Raw genomic sequence first — 18,544 nt, 5'->3', positions numbered from 1 at the left:
ATGTCAGAGGCTGGTGGAGCCTGCAGAAATACTAAGTTGTTGGATTTAGCAACGTTACACAATTTAAGTATAAATATAAGTGGAGCACATTCATTTGAATGGATTGTTCTCTACCGACTGCTCCATCTCAGCGAGAGTGAAATTCTTTGTTGTGAAAATGTGATTTTCCAAACCTGTCAGTACTGCACAAACTTTGGCAAACGTCTAATTTACTAAATACGACTTTGTAGACAAAAATGAACAAACCACCTATCTACCGAATAATCACTGTGTTTACCAAAATGCAACTTTTATTAGAGCTGTCTTGTCTATAGATGTACTGTCATGTGTTTTTTGTTATTTGGAATAGATTTTGTTGAAGAATCTTAACAATGCTTCTCAGGAAACACCCTACATGCACACATAGAAAGCAGTTGCTGTAAAAATAAGCTGAAAGGGATGGCAGGGGAAAACCACAAATTATGGTTGCAGAGTGAGACAGCATTATGAGCCTTCCCTGTGTGGTCCATCACCAACTATAGACCCTTCTCCCCTCCTGCTGCTCTCTCCTGCCCTTCCACCCTCCTGCTGCCCCCTCTGCTGGGGGTAGCAGGCTAGTTGACCCTGGTTAAAATTCAACTGGCCCAACAATAGCATGGATAGACTTGTCCTTAATGACCTGGTTGAGGATCAAAAGGAAGTGGAAGTAGCATAGTTTGAAAACAAATACCTCAATAGATTTTAATTCATTTTAGATAGTACAGTATAACAGACCAAAGGTCATCACCAGGATGCTCCCTTGGCAATAAAACAAATCCTCTCTATGAACATCGTCTAGAGTCTAGACAACTAATACATACACTTAATGGAAAGTATCCATGCTGTTTCATGACCTCAGATGCATGTAATCATATTTAATTCTGCACAAACCCCATTTCAGAAGTTTTTGAATTGTATGTGACCTCTCTCCATTATGTATTTATGTATTTATTTATTTATTGTATAATTGCACATATATTTTATTTCACAATGTAGCCCATAAGTTCCAGTGTTGCAAATTAGATTGAGTTATAAAATAAATCATGTTTTATGTTCGACTATTCAGTGAATATGTTATGTTTATGAGTCTGTCCCTTTAAAAGTAAACATAAAATGTCCATCATATAAATATATTAGCAAATTTAGAGATGATGATTCGTAAAAATATGGCTGTAACACTTGCCGAATTAAAATGATCATTTAAATGACAATAGGTTCAATAATATTTAAGAATGATAAGCAGTATACATATATATAAATAAATGGCTTATGACACATTATAACACAGTCAAATAAGTACAACAAGTAAAATAACTTTATCATACCCTGTAAATCCGGCAGCTGGAAGCTCTGGGAAAAGTCCACTAACTAGACCTGGAGTTAAATTAGTTTTATTAAACCATTATTCAAGTATTAACCTTTAAGCTCAACATGAGTTTAGAAAGCAGTTTTAAATCTGCCTGTGAATGATTTGTACATGTGTTTTAACAATAAATCCTTTATGACACACTGTAAGGGTTTGTTGATGTGTGTAATCATTAAATAGGAGAGCGTGTGTGAGTAATAATAGAAAAATATTAACCAATAAATAATAATTCTCCCCTCAACCACAGGGGGCGACATCTTCCAGCTTTGACGGAAGTTGTGCTGGAACGGATCCTCTGACGTGTCAAATTGTCGCCATTTTCTTGAGGAAGGAAACGCCTTTAACAAGGAAGGAAACATCAACTGTGTAAGTGTGTAAGCGATGCCTTTTATGAAGACAATTTATATATTTTGCTTGAACGTAGTCGTTTAATAAGCCATGTTTCTTCAATCAAAATCGTCTTTGTGACGGCGGTTATATAGATATTCATGACGCGAAGAGAAAAACGGTGACTGGCTGCTGAGAGCTAACTTTACCGAGTGTGCTAGCTAACTGTTAGCTAACTTATCGGAATCAATATCTGAATATACCCTGTTATCACATCACGCTCTCGCGCATGTCCGTATACCTTCTGTATTAACTCAACATAGAAAAAATTAAATAAGTATATCTGCATGTTGGTAAGTAGTTTTCAATACGGTGTCTAAAATGTAAAAACCGGTCGGACGAGTGTTAGCATCGTACCTTAGCATGCTAACGTTGTTTGTTTACGTAGGTTAGTCGGACAGCTTTTTGCATTGCACCTTGGTAAGCTAACTGTTAACGTACTCTAGTGAGCCGCGTTGGGTCGTTATTTGCCATAAATGTCGAGATCTTAACATTTAACGTCAGTTACATTTAACATTACCGATGATGCTAAAGGCTTAAAATGTTTCATTTCCGGCTGGCGACTTTAAGGCGAACGCGTCTTTTGATGAAATAGGAAGAGAACACACAAGTTTTAGTTTGTCATTACAACGTCAAAACAAACAAAAATCGAGATTGTAAATAAGTAGTACAACATTAAAGAATATTAACTAAGTAAAAAAAAGTACCAAAACAAATCCACAATAACTAAAATATAACTAAAAGTTGCCCGTACTGTGAAATAATGAAGTTTGTAAATACACATAATCGCTTTTAGGAGCCTATTTTTGGGTAAACATGAATGAATCTGTAGCTCTTTTTTAAAAAAAAAAAGAAAAATAATTGTTTGGGACTATCCTAGTATGCCACAATCAATACTTTACAATTTGCCCAGGATGTGTCTTATAACAAATACAACACACAGTGAGCAGATCAACCTCTGACCTCCCGGTCCGTGTAGGCCTTAACACCGTATTTTACTGGTTTCCAACACATAGAAGCGGTAGAAAAAACGCACTTATATGCAGATAAGTGAAAATTTGGTCTATAAAATGTCTGAAAATTGCTTGGATTACATTCTCAAATTGATTTGCTGAGACCACCAACCCCAAAATATTGAGTTCAATATCACATTAGAGAAATCCAACGATTAATTGACAAATAGTTAAAGCTCTACTTAAAATCATGCTGTATTGTTAGCCATAGTCTTCATACTGAATTTATCTGTTTCTTTTAAGGTTTGTTTTTTTTAGCTGAAGTAGTTCCCCATCACCAGCCGCCATGGGGAATGTGTTTGGAAACCTCTTTAGTTCTCTGTTTGGGAAGAAGGAGATGAGAATCCTTATGGTGGGTCTGGATGCTGCTGGAAAGACAACTATTTTGTACAAGCTGAAACTTGGAGAGATTGTGACTACCATTCCCACAATAGGTAACTCAAACATTGTAAAATACTGATGTCTTCATTTGTTTTGTGACTGTATCACTGTGAAATTAGAACTTATGTGTACTTGATGCGATTCTTTGTTTTGTTTTTCCTTCAGGTTTTAATGTGGAGACTGTAGAATACAAGAACATCAGTTTCACAGTATGGGATGTTGGTGGGCAAGACAAAATTCGACCGCTGTGGCGTCACTACTTCCAGAACACGCAGGGTACGTATAGTCATGTCGCAACCTTAGTTTTTGACATGTTTTGGATTTAAATAGTTCACTTTGTTCGGGGTTTTGTTGTATTCACTACATTTCCACAGCATTGTATTTAACAGATACAGGACACGTCACACACTCATTAATTTCTTCTCCGTCTGCTCTCGTTCTAGGTGTCATATTTGTTGTGGACAGCAACGACAGAGAGCGAGTGATGGAGGCTCGTGAAGAGCTCTCACGAATGTTGGGAGAGGACGAGTTGCGTGAAGCTGTGCTATTAGTGTTTGCCAACAAACAAGTAAGTCGTACGAGTGACATTCGGGTGTATATAGCAACCACTTTTCTACACGTTTTTCCTGTTGTGCTCACGTCGGCTTTGATGTTTTGTTTTCTCACTGTTCTATTGTTTGTAGGATCTTCCAAACGCTATGAATGCAGCCGAACTCACAGACAAGTTGGGTCTTCATAGCCTACGCCAAAGACACTGGTTCATCCAGGCGACCTGTGCCACCAACGGGGATGGCCTATACGAAGGACTCGATTGGTTGTCTAGTCAGCTCAAATAATAATCATCGGCCATCCACCCAATCTCAGACCCATGTTCTCGACTCTTAAAGTTTTGCAAAACTAAGTTACCCTCTCCAAAAAGAAGTACTGGAAGTTTCCCTTACCTCAGCAGTTATTGTAATAAACATACAGGCCAGTGGTGGGGATGATCTATTCTTGTAAAGCTGTCAGGTTTTATTATTTTATTTTATGTAACTGTAAATATATTTGGTAATGGGGCAGCTTATTGCACTCTACAGATCCTGTCGTGGTTACTTCTCTTCCGGTCTGGTGGGCAGCCATGTGTGCATTGAATAAGAAAAGGGAGGCGAGGAATAAGAATTTACCAGCACGATGGCCCAAGACCTCAATGCAATCTGATGACTTATTATCTGGTCACACGTACGGTAGTGGGTGATGGGCTTTTAATTAAATATACTGACTTAAACACTGATGCACTACTTGCAGCCACTGTGGTTACTTTAACAAGTGACTGCATGTACCAGGCCCCCCCCCCCCCCCCCAATTACCAGTTAGTAAACACAGGCATGGCCTCTTTGTACTGAAATCCCCCTTTTTCCAAGTTGAAAACTCCCGTCTGTGAACACGTACCAGCCTTTGTTATACAGTAAGTTGAATTAAGAAATGCTGCCACAATCTCACATCTACCTGCTTCACAGTTGTTTGAAAGGCAGTATGTTGAGACAGCATTGGGTTTTTGTATTTTTGAGTCTCAGGTTTATCATGTGCTGCCTTTGAAATATACTTGTTAGCAAAACTGCATGAGGTGGTCCGTTGGTCTTTAGGGTCATATTCACTGGGTGTTTACATCATTAGGCTGCACAGGAACCATCCTTTCAACAGCCCTCTACTGTAGCTTGTGTGTACTGTGTTCGGTAATTGTAACTAAAGAAGCTGCACACTACAACGGCCCTTCTGTCTTTAATAAAGGCTCACGTAATTCATGCCTTTATTTAGTTATCACAATCTGAGAAGTGGCGTTTTGATGGCAATACAAAAATCAGTTTCAACAACACGTTTAGCGTAGTGCCGGTATTTCTTCCTTTGCAGCACGTTGTGCTCGGGGGTAAATAAAAGGCTAAACATACGCCTTCTTTAACCCAAGACACGTGCTGCCTTTTATTTTCATCCTTTCTTTTGGAAGAGGTGTGGGTGTTGCTTTACTGCTCTGAACATGTCTGGAGGGTGCATCAAACCGTTTTTTGATTTATAACTGCCTAAAATTGTGAGAACTATGTTAATCTCTTACTTAAGATTGTGTGTTTTTTTTATGTAAAGCTCTTGTTTTGTGAGGAAAAAGCACTGTAATTAAAGTGACTGGATACATATTTTTTTTCTGCAACTGATTTTCATTTTCACACTCTATGCAATAAAACTGCTGAATGTTAAGGTGCATAATGTAGCTTCTATCTATACTTTGTAGTATTTTGTCATTTTACATTGATGCAATTAAAACATTCAGACCTAAATGTACTACTTTTATATAAACACTACTGCTGAATGATTAGTGAATCAATAGAAAAGTAATTAAAAGTATTATGTGTCGTTTATCAAGCAGAACATGGCTGATATTCTATCCCGGCCTCTGAATCGCCCATTTTGACTTGTCATAGTAGGAAAAGCACAGGTGATACTAATAACACTAACGATGGCTCTGTTGTATGCAAGTGCTCCGGTGAGAATAACGAGCTAGGATGTTTCCCTGAAAAAGGCCTGCTATGGGAGTGCTTTTCTGCTAAATACAATTTTTCTATTTTAAAGGAATTTATTTTTCCTGAACAAAATAAAAAAAGTGTTTATTTATTCTGCGGACAAAATGAAGCCACTTGTGATGGCAAGTTTGAACGATTATTTGACACTTCATTGGAGTGATTAATAAAACAAATAGTATTTGTTGCGTCCCTGGCAGAACAGTAATACACTTGAGGAAACGATGCTAAAATGGAACAACCCAAAAAGCTGGCGTCATAGCAGCCCGTCGGGGCCGTCACCCTTTGACCCAGAGAGAAATGTGATGTAAACCACCCAATGTGTGGGTCAAAGCAGTAATGTGGAGCGCACACCCTGTTTCACATTGTGTAGGGGCGGCAATCTAGGACAGCATTCTTGCAGGTTGATTAGGCTGCTATGGATAATGCAGCCAAGCCTATAAAACATGGCAGGAAAGTATGGTGGTGGGAGGGGAGGGAGGGGGAGTCCTGGGTCCCCTCATAGGGCTGCTTTGTGTGGGCTCCTCTCCTGCTGCTCCGTCAGCTTGGTTTGTGTGTGGCAGTCTAACGGTGCTCGGCCATATAAAAAGGACCAGCCTGTTTTTTTGCACTCTTCTCTATGAATGCCTTGCTCTTTTTTTTTAGTGCACCCCCCTCCCCTCCAGGTGCCAGCCAGCAGAATACCCTCTTTCAGACCAATTCAAGGCAAACGCAAACACTGCACTCTATTATGACCAATGAAGAGCATTCCAACGGCAGCGCACCAGACAGGGAGCCGAACCTAGAACGGTGAGGGATTAAGGAGCGCTGGCATCATTGAGAAAAAGAACATTGCAGCTGCTGAGTAGTGCAAGAGGCACAGTGAGATGGAGGACAGGTACAAGGACCAGCAACATGGGACATTTGTAAAGAGAAACCTTAAAAGAAACAAACTCCCATGACTCTTTTCAAACATAGGCGTAATTTAGCAAGAAGCAGCTGCAATGTCCTATATGCTGATGTAAATGATATAAACGTTGCTGTGCTGATGACACAACCTTTAAAAAAGCTGCCAAATGTGATACTTCTCTTTAAATAGAAATGTTTATATAAAAAGGACGACAACACAAATTGTACCATTTTTGTGTGAGATTTTTTACTTTCCTGTCGTAGACATGGAGCGTCAGGAAAGTCATTTCCTGGAAAAAAATCTTACAGCACAGAAGAGAAGACGAGATATATATTTATTCCACGAGTTAATTCTCAAACAATGTAATAGTTCTCAGGGCCAGACATTGTAATTAAAGATCATTGTTTTATTTGCTAAATATTTTACCTTGCATTGTATTTTACAAAAAGCTACATCAAAACCTATGACTATAGAGATATTTGGGGGTTTAAATCACATAAAATGTGTTTAAAAAAAACACAACCCAAAATAACACAAAAGACACCAGTGTCCCATGACTAATTGACCGACTTATTGGATGTAGAGACATGAAGGCCGAAGCCTGTGAGTCAGACACATCGACCTCTCTCCATCTACAGTCCGTTTGGCTGTTCGGGGTAAATGGGGTCTTGGGGGGGCGGTCAAGCCGCTGTAGAGCTTTCCGTCCGTGTTACGAGTCTCGGAATTGAGGGGGTGGGGAGGACTTCAGTCGTCCGAGTCTGTGTCGTGGCGCCGCCTGTGGCTTTGTGTGCCACCAGCAGGGGCCGTCTTGTGGCTGACAGGGTTACGGGGGACAGGAGACCCCCCATCGGAGGAGTCTGTGTCATGCCGCCGCGGTCGATGATGGGGGTGGGAGGGCTGTCGCTCGGCCTTTGCTCCCCCCCTTGAATGGCTGTCATGGGGTCTGGCTCCACTCTGACTGTGGTATGATGGATTATGATGATGGTGGTCCTTTCTCTGCCTATAGAGTAAAAAGGAAGCAAACAATCAATGACTGGGTTGCGGTGAATCGGGGGAGATGTTATGAGGCTGGAGATAAAGTAGCTGACATCCACTGAACAAACACTTCATGACACCTGTAAGTTCATCTACTGGCTGCTGTGTGGACAAGTGACCGTGTATTTAACAACGTGCATCATTAATTCTGCACACTACCATCACATGCTGATGCTCCTCTCTCACCAGCACAAACATTCATGAACATGCACCCCAAATGTAAAAAGGTAAAGCTTCAAGATGCTGTGTGTAGGACAGTGCCTTGGTGCCCTCTAGTGCTGGTAGATATAAATGTGCAATGTAGTTAATCAAATAAAACACAATGTCACTATGTGATGCAACCTTTGGAGAAGTAATAACAATGTAGAAGTAATAGCCTGTAATAATTAGATGTGGTTTAAAACATCGAGGTGTTCATTATGTGGGAACGTGGTTGTTTTTTTTAAAGCCATGCTTTGTAGTGTTTCTGTGAAACCGACCGTTTTCTGTTATCAGAGTCAGAAGAGGACGAGTCTCTTCTTTGCCGTTTCTTCTTTTTTTCCTTCTTCTTTTTCTCCTTTTTGCTCTTTTTCTCTTTCTTCTTCTTTTTGCTCTCGTGTCTACAGAGTAAAGAAAACAAAAAAAGTTGTAAAGATGAACATTATTGACATGGAAAGAAAAATGGATACAGGCTGACGTTTTGTCCAGTAGAACGGTGAATACATGTTCATAAAGGTGTTCATTGAGTTATCTTAGGCGGTATCTAATATAATGCACACTCACCGTTGGTCCATATCCCCTTTTTCTACACTCTGAGACGTCTTTGATGTTGACGTTTCTGGACAACCTTCTGTTTTGTGGTGCTGTAAAGAAAACATTTATATAATCGTTGCATCAAGTTGTAGATCCAATAAAAGAAACTCCTAAAACTCTCAACTGTTAAAGTCTCTGCACTACCCACGATAGATATTCAGGCCTGTTTTCACGTCCATCAGACTGCTTTGGCCTTATAAACATTTGCATTTTACTGAGTCTTCATCTTAAAATGTTCAGGGACATTTTGGTATTGAGGAGAATGAACTTACTGTAAAAACAGGCAGGCCTAATTTAGCTGTCTCCTTTTCCTTTTGGGAGAGCACCATTTTCCTTGACCCTGCACTGCAGATGAAAACACTCATTTATAATGAAGTACTTTACAATCACAGTAAGACAAAAGGCTCTCTTGCCACTTGGATGTCGAGAGGAGCTTGACTTGACTTTCAACAGGACAAATATAGAACATCGTGAGTGGCAGGGACAGATATTGCCATATTCTACCAATATGTTGTTTGCTCTAAAACAAACAGTGTTTTCAAGATAGAAAGACCTCACAAGTATTTAAAAGTAGGACCTTTAATGGACTGAAAAGTGGTGAATGCTTCAATTTCTGAAATCCTGTGTTTACATGTGAAGTGAATATTCAACAACAGTTCAATTAACAATTTCCATAAGAAAAAAAATCACCTGGAGCTTCCCAAGCCTGAGACACGGTCCACATCTCTCTCTTCACCTTCAGGCTCTTCCCTCCGGTAAACATCTGCAAGGTCCTGGTTTCAACATGGGGAAGATTCATTGGGTTTTTCCTTTCTTCTTTTAATTAAGGCAAGTTAAAGATGTTCACAAGCTTCTGCGTGAAAGCAGTACCAAACAAAGTGGCTTACCTCTTTGGTCAGGCCAGTCGGTTGCCTCTTTACATTCCTGTGCCCTCTAGATGGAGAATGGAAAACGTACATTTAAAAACATATTTTTGATCCACGCTTGTCAATCATTTATTTTATGGGACGGTATACGTACAGGGCAGTCATCAGTGCCTCGTGCTCTGCAGCCTTGACAGCAGCAAGTTCTTCCTCTTTGGTCAAAGCCTCACCGGTTTTTTTATCTCTGGAGTACCATGACAGATCCTTGCCTTTTTGCCATCGCCCAACTGGTGCCATCAAAGAGTTCCCTGGTAACAAGACGGAAGAATTGAGAGCGGTTGAGAAAGAAAGATGTGTTATTTCTGCTGTAATGTACAACTCAGCAGACAAAATGTTTAAATTATTTAATATATATGTTAATTGTCAAAACAGTCTGCAATCATTTTTTTGGTAGGTTGACTGATGACTACAGCTGTATACTGATTGTGGTGTTTTTGGGTACTGCACAAACTAAATTTGGGCAGATTTGAACAAAACTTTGTCAATAAGTCACTTAGGAAAATACACATTTTGGGTTGCGTCCTCTCCACAGAATCACCTGATGATCTCACCATATATTACAAAAAACAAAGATATGCTGTAGATGAGGCTGTATCATCTGTGGTAGCAATAAGCCTCTTTAATGTACGCATATCGTGTGTTTACGCGACTCCATGTGCCAAAATGAGTGCCATTTGTTTAAAAAAAACAAAAAAACGTGTATGTCTACTTCATCCTTTTTAAAGTCACAGCTGTGCTGCGTGCTACGTAGTTCTGGTTTGGTGTGCTGACATGCTGCCAGCAGTGTGTGCTCAGATAGCAGAGAGGCTACGTGTGGTCCTAACACCAAGGAGACAGACACCGTGTAATGAGGGACTTCACGACAAAAGGTACGGAAAAGCAGCACGTGGAGTACCGAAGCCATCGCGTGTAGTTAAACTGTGATACTAAAAAGCTTGCTCAGTAGTTTGCAAGTTAGCAAACAACTATTAGCAAGTGCATCTGGTTAGCGCTGATAACTTTTTTTTTTTTTTTTTTACTTACCAAGATAATTCTCTCTGTGTTTATCGAGTTTCACGTCATCCCAGTTGAACTGGTCCTGGCCTCCTCTGACCCCTCCAGATCTCGAGGAACCGAACATTGTAGTCGGTTACTTTTTGGAGACTTTTAGAGAAGAAGCGGTGTACCGTTAGCTTCACCAGCTGACGTTAGCCACGTTAGCACACGAGTAAGCGCGAGGATCGGCCTTCAGCGTCCACTCATCCGGGTACTTTTGTGGGAAGTTTTCTTTCCCTTTTGTCGATCTGAACAACGTCTTTCTTTGCGGTAGTGTTTACCCAAACCAATCAAACTGACCCCAATAATCAATTTAGCCACTTATTCCATGAAAGATGTGCAGAGCGTGAGGGGAATAATTGGATAAAACAGCGTTCAACTGAAGCTAGGTTACGCTATTGTAGCTAACGTTAAAATGACGGCCTAAATCATAGCTACAGTCATAAGAGTGCGCCTTGTCTTCCCGTTAACGTGGGAACTACAGTTACCAGTGAGTCATAGATATATATTTAACATTAGCTCGCTTTGTATCGTATATCCTTTTAGACTAACGATAACACTCCGCGTGTCTGTTTTGTCCTCCGTATTCCCGATGCCCGCGAACGCAACGCATCGATGTTTTGACCCGCAGTGATGACGTAGGCAGCACAATGTTTCCATAATGGCTCTTAACAGCAGAGACCAATAGACTGGTGTATGGCAGAGACAAAATACAGAGGAGGGAGAAAATCACCTGGAGACGGAGCTAAAATCTCGGACTAACGTAACTCCCGATGTACATGAGATATTTCTCCAGGCTACTGTCAGGTAGGAAGCAGGATATCATGCATATGTCTCTTCTCTATCATGTTTGTATTGTCTGCCATCATTCAGTTCCTTGGGTGTGAGAGGAGTCGGATTGTTTCTGCAGAGGAAGAAGATGGTTGTGTTAAGTTTAGCTGATGTAACGTTACCTGTCGTTTAATCATCGTTTAATTAGTCCTTGTATATGGGAGCCAGCCATAAGGGATAACTTATGTGTTAATAACTTTAAAAAAACAATCTAATAAAAATCTGTTGTTTGTATCTCAGCTTTTGTAAAAAACGAAAATTATTTAAAAGATCCTCAGTATTGCCCTGACCAAATGTACAGTAGTAGTTGCAGCATTTCCATGCAAATCTGCATGCAAATTCTTTTATGGCGTCGAAGGGCACTTTGCAATGTCTGAGATAGTTAGAAATTCGGACACAATTTGGTAAATAGAGTGGAGGTTTCTGGAACTACTTCTGTCTGAAGAGTTAAAACTCCAGCAACACTTGTAGTATAGAGAGAACAGGGACCCAGAGGAAGTCCACAAGCTGAGATGTGTTTTTACAATAACGTTGTTCTTGGCTATGCTACACTTGTGACACTCACTCTATAACTATATCATATTCTGTATGCTATATGTGGACAGACAATAGGGGAAAACAATGGAATGAAGAGATCACAGCATTAGACTGAATAAGGACGATCCCACATAATCCCCAAATTACCTGTTTCTGGGTAAATAGAACTAACAACACTGCTGTTTTGACATGACATACTGTGTGTTGTACTTTCTAGGGCTGCAACAAATGATTATTTTCATTGCTGCCGAGTCCTGTGAATGGAATTATTGGCAGAAAAGTGCACAAAAAAATTCCGATCACAATTCGCCCAAAGCCTGAGGTGACATATTAAAATAACTTATTTTGTCCAACCAACAATTCATACCAAAGATATTCAATATATTCAATAAAAATACGAGCAGTCAATTGTCACATGTGAGAAGCTGGAGCCATGATATGTGAGCATTGTTTTGCTGGTTGCTGATAAAATGAGTTGATCAACTTATTGTTTCAGCACCATGAAGCCTGTATCAGACCACTGAGACCTGATGGGTTTCACATGACTTAGATTTAATATCAATCACATGGGGTTTAGTGCACGTGGTTAACGTCGAGCACAGTGTCAACTTCAGGTGATTGTAAACGTGCAGTAACTCATTTCCTGTCACTCAGCTCAATGTCGAGTACAAAAGGTTGATTCTTGTGAGTTTTGGATTTGATGTACCTGAAAGTTTCAGAAGCTTTTTCAAGACAGAAGTTGTCTTTGTTATTATATCTTTGTTTTTAGTCTATTTCTCAGTGATGAATTAAATAGCATATGTAGTCTGAGAGGACCACAGTAAGAGAGACTAAAACTCTTTACATTTGCTAAACTGTAACAAGTAAATACTTACATTATAAATTACCATATTTAGTTTTGTAAAACAATTGATTGACCGTCCTAACTTGACTAGCACTCTGTATGATAATCATAGTTGATAAATGATACGCTCTCATTTTAATGTGTGCAGATGTCTGCACCGGCTCTCTGTGCGGGCGCAAGTCTCAGCTCCGCCTCACGAGCGTAACCGCAACGTGAAGCATTTATTCACGCGATGAGTCTGTTTCTTCGACAATGCGTTTTATAAACGGGAGGTAAATGCAGAATAGCCGGGGTTAACAGTAGTGTGAGAGCAGTCGGCAGTTAATCAATTGCATTATCAAACGAATGAAAAATGTCCTTAGTATGCACCAATAGCCATGGACAGACACAGGGATACACACACATGCCCAACCGCATTATCTCCTTGCAGAGATAATATAAATAATAATGCTGAAAATAATAATTTGTTGTAGTCCTAACTGTTTCCATATGGTAACAGGAAGCCAATGCGATGGATTACTATTGGAGAATCCTGTGGTGGAGGGTTGTTGTTGTGGTCGATGACCAGGACGGGAATCCAAAAAGTGTCACGGCTCCTTCAGAGGCTTCTGCAAGAGGAACTGCTGCATCTTTAATTAGCCATGTTGCCTTTTACAGGAGGCATTCAAGAGGCAATGGAGAATGACTCTCTGTCATCTGCACCTGCAAAGACAACCTCACTTCATCTGGCGTGCTTGGAAACAAGATGGCTCACATGCTGTGATTATTGCCTATGAAAAGGTTTTGGAGACTAGTTTTATGTTTTTAAAGATTTGTTAATATCAATCATAAGGATTGATATTAGCTTTTCACCGTAGTTCTTTCAGTAGCTCAATTTAGCAGCTCTAGCTGGCTTCCTGTTGCTAATATCTGTTTGGAAGATGCTCCCAGTTGGCTGCAAAACACAAACACTTCAATGACTGAGAAGAATGGAGGGTTGTCTCAGTCTGTGGAGTAGAAATACAACACACCTGCAGGTCTTTACTGTAATATTCGATCATTCTGGATAAATCTACTTGACATTTGAATAAATAGTAAAACCTACTAGTGTTAACGTGGCGCCGCCCTTTCTTTCTCCCTCCTCCCTCCCACACTCGTACACAATCGACCTGTCTTGCACAGGATCGCGCCCTCCCTGTTCACTTGAATTCTCCGTCTGCTTGAGCTCTGTGTGTATTGACGAAAGGTAAGGTGAAAACTACAGGCTGTTATTTACTCGAGTAGCTTACCTAAGAAATGTTGGTCACAAAAGAAATATTGTGTAGAATATATGGCAGTATAGTAGTAAGTAGCTATTTTGCAAAGATGTGCACTACAATGCTTACAGGTTTGTTGGTGATTGGATTGCTGCATAATTGAGTTAAAGGGAGTTTTAAAGTTGTTTACTTTAAGAATGAGCCCATGTCTCTATAAAGAGTTCTTCCTCTTGTGAGTCTTATCTCTTCTGTTCGTTCTTGCCTTCACAAGCAGAGAAGTGCCCTCCAATTAGTGCGTACTTGTCTCTGTTTACCCACGGTAAACTCTCGGCTTGCCAAGCCGTTGATTGCCTTTGCTCTTGCCCTTGTGGGAGACGTTTTGGTCTCATTATTTGGTTGCCTTTTCAAGAACTGCCGGCGTTGCACTTTATCGCATCTATTCCCACCAGAGCGAGGCTTGTGTGAGCATGTTAACCCGCTGTAATGTTTAAATTAATGCAATGTTGTAATGTTCGGTCGGTAATGACTCATGCCATAAGTTTCCAGTGGATGCGTGTCGCTCCTCCAGCCTCACCCTCTTGTTTCCTATCCTGAACTCTCCTTCCAGCTATGGCTGGACCCAGGCCTGTGGTGTTTAGCGGCCCATCCGGGGCAGGGAAGAGCACGCTGTTGAAGAAGCTCATGAAAGAGTATGACAGCATCTTTGGCTTCAGTGTTTCCCGTAAGTATACCACTCTAGAGAGTTTATGTGTTCTCAGGGAGGACAGTCTTTTCCACAAGGTGCATACATGGCACAAACAAGTAAGACATTAAAGAATTATACAATATGATATGAAGAACTTAAATACCACAGACTGGATGTCTTGTAATTTAAAGAGGTTACTTATTATAAGCTTTATGGCCATGGGGCTTGTCATTGATCAGTGTAGTATAGTTTAATATAAAGTACAGACGATGACATACTGTAAATTACCCCGCTGCGGGACTAATAAAAGATGATCTTATCTTATCTTATAAATGTCTTCTCGACCCTCAGATACAACAAGAAATCCTCGGCCCGGAGAAGAGAATGGCAAAGGTACCACTTGCTCTTCCTCTTTCATGACCCCTGTAACAGGAAATCACAGTTTCTGAGTCTGTAGTGTTTTTAGCTTTCTTCATCTGTATTCTTTTTTTGGGGGGGGGGGTTTCAGATTACCACTACGTCACACGGGAGGCGATGCAGGCCGCGATCAAAAACGGTGAATTCATAGAGAGCGCGGAGTTTTCGGGGAACATGTACGGCACCAGTAAAGCTGCCGTGCAAGACGTCCAGGCCAAGAACCTCATCTGTATACTTGACATTGACATACAGGGTGTGATGAACATCAAAACGACAGACCTCCAGCCCCTCTACATCTCCATCCAGCCGCCCTCCATTGCAGTCCTGGTGAGCACAGAAGGAAATGCGTTTCATTGAGTCATTCTTTTTTTAAATTTTTTTTTATTGTCCTGCCAGCGAGGCATTCCTGGGTGTGACTTTCTGTTTGCTTTGTACCACAGTAACCTTGTCATGCAGGTTGTTGATGTTCTGAATGCTTTCTGTTTTTGTTTCAGGAAAAACGTTTAAGAGACAGAAAAACTGAGTCGGAGGAGAGTCTCCAGAAGCGTTTAACAGCAGCTAAGGTGGACATGGAGTTGGGTACGTATTCTTTTTGGTTTGCAAATATTAAATTACATAAGTGTTTAAAATGTGAGTCTAAACAGAATTATGTGTCCTTCTAGGCAAAAAACCTGGAGTCTTTGATGTCCTCATTGTCAATGATAATTTGGAGGATGCCTATGGGCAGTTGAAACATGCTCTTCTTGAGGTAAGACACAGTCCTTTACAGTAAAACACTTACGTTGATAAGATACAGTTGAAGGGAGACTTTGACTTTTTATAGACGAAAAACACGACCAGCCTCTTATAAATGGAACGTTTTATTGAATCCTCTCCCAAACCGAGATCGTCCAATCATAGCCTTGCAACCGTTTACTTAGCACAGCCGACCTGCCCACTCTACAGAGAGCGGTTCATAGCATCTAAAGAGTTTGGAGAGTCAAGGGTTGTTGTTTAGCCTAAAGTGTAAGGAATGGATTCGACTTTGTATTCATCTGCTGTACGCAGCCTCGCCTCAAATGTCTTCATTCATTGTTGTAGATTTCTCTGTATGGGTAGCATTATCAAATGTTTTGTTCCCCTTCTCTAGGAAATCAATAAGGTCAAGAAAGTCAACATGTCTTCGTAGGGGACAGCTGCATCCTGACTCCTTCTTAGTCCCGTCCATCCACTCCTCACTAAACAACCCCCACAGACCTCCATTCCAGTCGTGAACATTCCCTCAGATGGTGGTCTGTGAAACTCCAACAAACATCCCTTAGAAGGATATACAAATACGTAGGTTTTCTATGGTATTTAGAGGTTATTATTTAGAATTATTTACACATGAGATCTGTCTCTTTTTTTTTCCTGATCTGAAATGCTTTACATATTGTTGTTTTCCCTCGTATGAAGAGAAGTTACTCCAATAATGCTTACGTGATATGTGGCTGGTATGTTATGCAGGGTGCTCTGCTGGACTGGGTTTACTGGCTTTACTGGATATGCTTGCAGGCTGGACTAACACAAACTAGTTTCTAGATATCTTGATTAGTGGCAGAGAGTTATGCTGCTCTTGTGCCACCAGTCGTATCGTGTTGATTTGAGAGATTTACAGAGATGGACAGCTGCACACATTTAGTTCAGGAGGGAAACTCATCTAAAACTTCAGCACTACAGCTGATTCGGTTTGTGAAAAACAAACATGGTGGCCATTTATGTTCAAGGGGTACATGCAAGTCATTCCAGTGCTGGTAAATGCTTTTTTTTTTTGACAGATTTTGTGTAAATTGCCACATAACTCCATTATTGCATCTGTTTGCTGGATAACCATAAATAATATTGTGCTCTCGTGAGATTAAATCCCATAATAGAGATGCAAAATGTGGCTTGAAACAATAGATCATATATTGTCACTCAGAATATAGCTTTTTTTATTTTGGGTGGTATGAGAACAATTCAATTCTTTTTTCTTTTTTTTTTACAATTGTAAATGTGTTAAACTTTTATATTGTGTATCTATCCGTTTGCAGCTTCACCTGTACAGAGAAAATGTCATTCAGTGGATTGTTGACTTAAGGAGCGGTTTTGCAATTTGAAGGAATATTAATGGCATGTTTTTCTTTTATATATTGCTCAGAATTAAGCACGCAGATCTTTTTAACTTGTTTACTCGTTTAAATATCTCTGACCAAGGTATACACAGGAATCCTGAAGTTAAATTTAATAACTTTTTAAGACCCTTTTCATTTATTTTAAGACCTCATTGCCACTTTGGGTTCTAACCGGTTACATCAGGGACTCACTTTAACTTACTATACATTGATTACACGATAGCACAACTAAAGTCAGCAATACGCTCACAATCTTGTTCTCTATAATACTTAACTCTTCAACTCTTCATTTGGCTGTTATTTATATATTCTTTGTTATTGTATCTGTATGTTATGGTGCAATTAAAGGAATTTGAGATCAAGCATTTCACTTCATATTCTTGTACAACCAGCATTTGACCAATAAGCTTTGAACTTTGATGAAAGGTAATATATGAAACTTTTGCAAGAAAAGATTTTTTTCCGACAGACTGACTTTTTGTTTTTTCGACATATTAAAAAAATATCTTTCTTTTTATCTTTCGACATGCTATACTATGACTTGTTCATTAAATTAAGTTTATTAGTTATTAGTTACTTTACTTTTAAAGTTACTTTTTTAGTTACTTTACTTTTGTAGTTACTTTTAAAGTTACTTTACTTTTAAAGTTACATTTTTAGTTACTTTACTTTTTTAGTTACTTTTTTAGTTACTTTACTTTTAAAGTTACTTTTTAGTTACTTTACTTTTTTAGTTACTTTTTCAGTTACTTTACTTTTAAAGTTACTTTTTTAGTTACTTTACTTTTAAAGTTACTTTACTTTTAAAGTTACTTTTTTAGTTACTTTACTTTTGTAGTTACTTTTAAAGTTACTTTACTTTTAAAGTTACATTTTTAGTTACTTTACTTTTTAGTTACTTTTTTAGTTACTTTACTTTTAAAGTTACTTTTTAGTTACTTTACTTTTTTAGTTACTTTTTCAGTTACTTTACTTTTAAAGTTACTTTTTTAGTTACTTTACTTTTAAAGTTACTTTACTTTTAAAGTTACTTTTTTAGTTACTTTATTTTTATTTGAAAAACTCTTATTCCGTATCCCTGTAGTGTTGATTCAGAGTAAGCACTGCATTAATTACAACACCTTGCACATTTGGAAAACCAAAACCACACATATCTTTAATTTCAACCAACATATAAACAGTACAGTACACTACCTTACAGGTTTGGCGAATAGAAGTCTGTGTTCAGTGCATAATGTGCATGGCATGGGAGAAGATACATTCATCACCAGGTTGACCACAGCTGGCCGCTTCACTCCTCTGTGTCAGAGCTGTCTGCTGCGTCGGTGTTGTGGGTCAGCATGTAGTTGTCGATGGAGGGGCAGTTGTGGATGGAGTAACGCAGACGCTCAGCGAGGATGACCTGGCTCGTGTAAGGGGGCAGGCGAAACAGGAAGAAGCAGCTCTGTGCAGCAGGGAGGCCGTTGACGGGCTGTAGG

The 18,544-nt window shown here is 39.6% G+C and overlaps 3 protein-coding genes across 4 annotated transcripts; 2 read left to right on the top strand and 1 right to left on the bottom strand.

Annotated features, from left to right (window-relative positions):
• Nucleotides 1-1,697: 1,697 nt before the first annotated feature.
• On the top strand, nt 1,698-5,404 carry arf1 (ADP-ribosylation factor 1). 2 transcript variants are annotated; one of them, XM_079173235.1, is made up of 5 exons: nt 1,698-1,750; nt 3,028-3,218; nt 3,331-3,441; nt 3,609-3,733; nt 3,849-5,404. In XM_079173235.1, the coding sequence occupies exons 2-5, from the start codon at nt 3,071-3,073 to the stop codon at nt 3,999-4,001; spliced, it is 537 nt and encodes a 178-aa protein (XP_079029361.1). In that variant the 5' UTR covers nt 1,698-1,750; nt 3,028-3,070; the 3' UTR covers nt 4,002-5,404. The 2 variants fall into 2 exon arrangements, with proteins under 2 accessions (XP_079029361.1, XP_079029362.1); XM_079173236.1 differs by having other exon boundaries at nt 1,735-1,758.
• Nucleotides 5,405-6,875: 1,471 nt separating this feature from the next.
• On the bottom strand, nt 6,876-10,940 carry cUnh1orf35 (chromosome Un C1orf35 homolog). Its single transcript, XM_079173244.1, has 8 exons — nt 10,374-10,940; nt 9,448-9,598; nt 9,315-9,360; nt 9,118-9,200; nt 8,700-8,772; nt 8,398-8,477; nt 8,115-8,234; nt 6,876-7,600 (listed from the first exon to the last, which is right to left on the bottom strand). Exons 1-8 carry the CDS (start codon nt 10,468-10,470, stop codon nt 7,345-7,347), a joined length of 906 nt encoding a protein of 301 aa, XP_079029370.1. The 5' UTR covers nt 10,471-10,940; the 3' UTR covers nt 6,876-7,344.
• Nucleotides 10,941-11,062: 122 nt separating this feature from the next.
• guk1a (guanylate kinase 1a) lies at nt 11,063-17,431 on the top strand. Its single transcript, XM_079173245.1, has 7 exons — nt 11,063-11,192; nt 14,440-14,553; nt 14,869-14,910; nt 15,026-15,261; nt 15,429-15,513; nt 15,597-15,682; nt 16,064-17,431. Exons 1-7 carry the CDS (start codon nt 11,159-11,161, stop codon nt 16,100-16,102), a joined length of 636 nt encoding a protein of 211 aa, XP_079029371.1. The 5' UTR covers nt 11,063-11,158; the 3' UTR covers nt 16,103-17,431.
• Nucleotides 17,432-18,544: the final 1,113 nt, after the last annotated feature.

Source organism: Pholis gunnellus (genome assembly GCF_910591455.1).
Source record: "Pholis gunnellus genome assembly, chromosome: 14".
Classification (NCBI taxonomy): Eukaryota; Metazoa; Chordata; class Actinopteri; order Perciformes; family Pholidae; genus Pholis; species Pholis gunnellus.
Note: the sequence above shows the minus strand (reverse complement) of the source record. Positions and strands in the feature narration are given on the sequence as shown.

Bases quoted from the DNA above. Each gene is read 5' to 3' on its own strand.
- guk1a (XM_079173245.1), top strand. From the start codon at position 11,159: ATGTACATGAGATATTTCTCCAGGCTACTGTCAG. The intron at 11,193-14,439 runs GTAGGAAGCAGG...CTCTCCTTCCAG, and splicing joins TTTCTCCAGGCTACTGTCAG to CTATGGCTGGACCCAGGCCT. The intron at 15,683-16,063 runs GTAAGACACAGT...CCCCTTCTCTAG, and splicing joins TGAAACATGCTCTTCTTGAG to GAAATCAATAAGGTCAAGAA.
- arf1 (XM_079173235.1), top strand. From the start codon at position 3,071: ATGGGGAATGTGTTTGGAAACCTCTTTAGTTCTCTGTTTGGGAAGAAG. The intron at 3,219-3,330 runs GTAACTCAAACA...TTTTTCCTTCAG, and splicing joins GACTACCATTCCCACAATAG to GTTTTAATGTGGAGACTGTA. The intron at 3,734-3,848 runs GTAAGTCGTACG...TATTGTTTGTAG, and splicing joins TAGTGTTTGCCAACAAACAA to GATCTTCCAAACGCTATGAA.
- cUnh1orf35 (XM_079173244.1), bottom strand. From the start codon at position 10,470: ATGTTCGGTTCCTCGAGATCTGGAGGGGTCAGAGGAGGCCAGGACCAG. The intron at 9,361-9,447 runs GTACGTATACCG...TTCTCCATCTAG, and splicing joins GAGGCACTGATGACTGCCCT to AGGGCACAGGAATGTAAAGA. The intron at 8,478-8,699 runs GTAAGTTCATTC...TTTTCTTTACAG, and splicing joins TAGGCCTGCCTGTTTTTACA to CACCACAAAACAGAAGGTTG.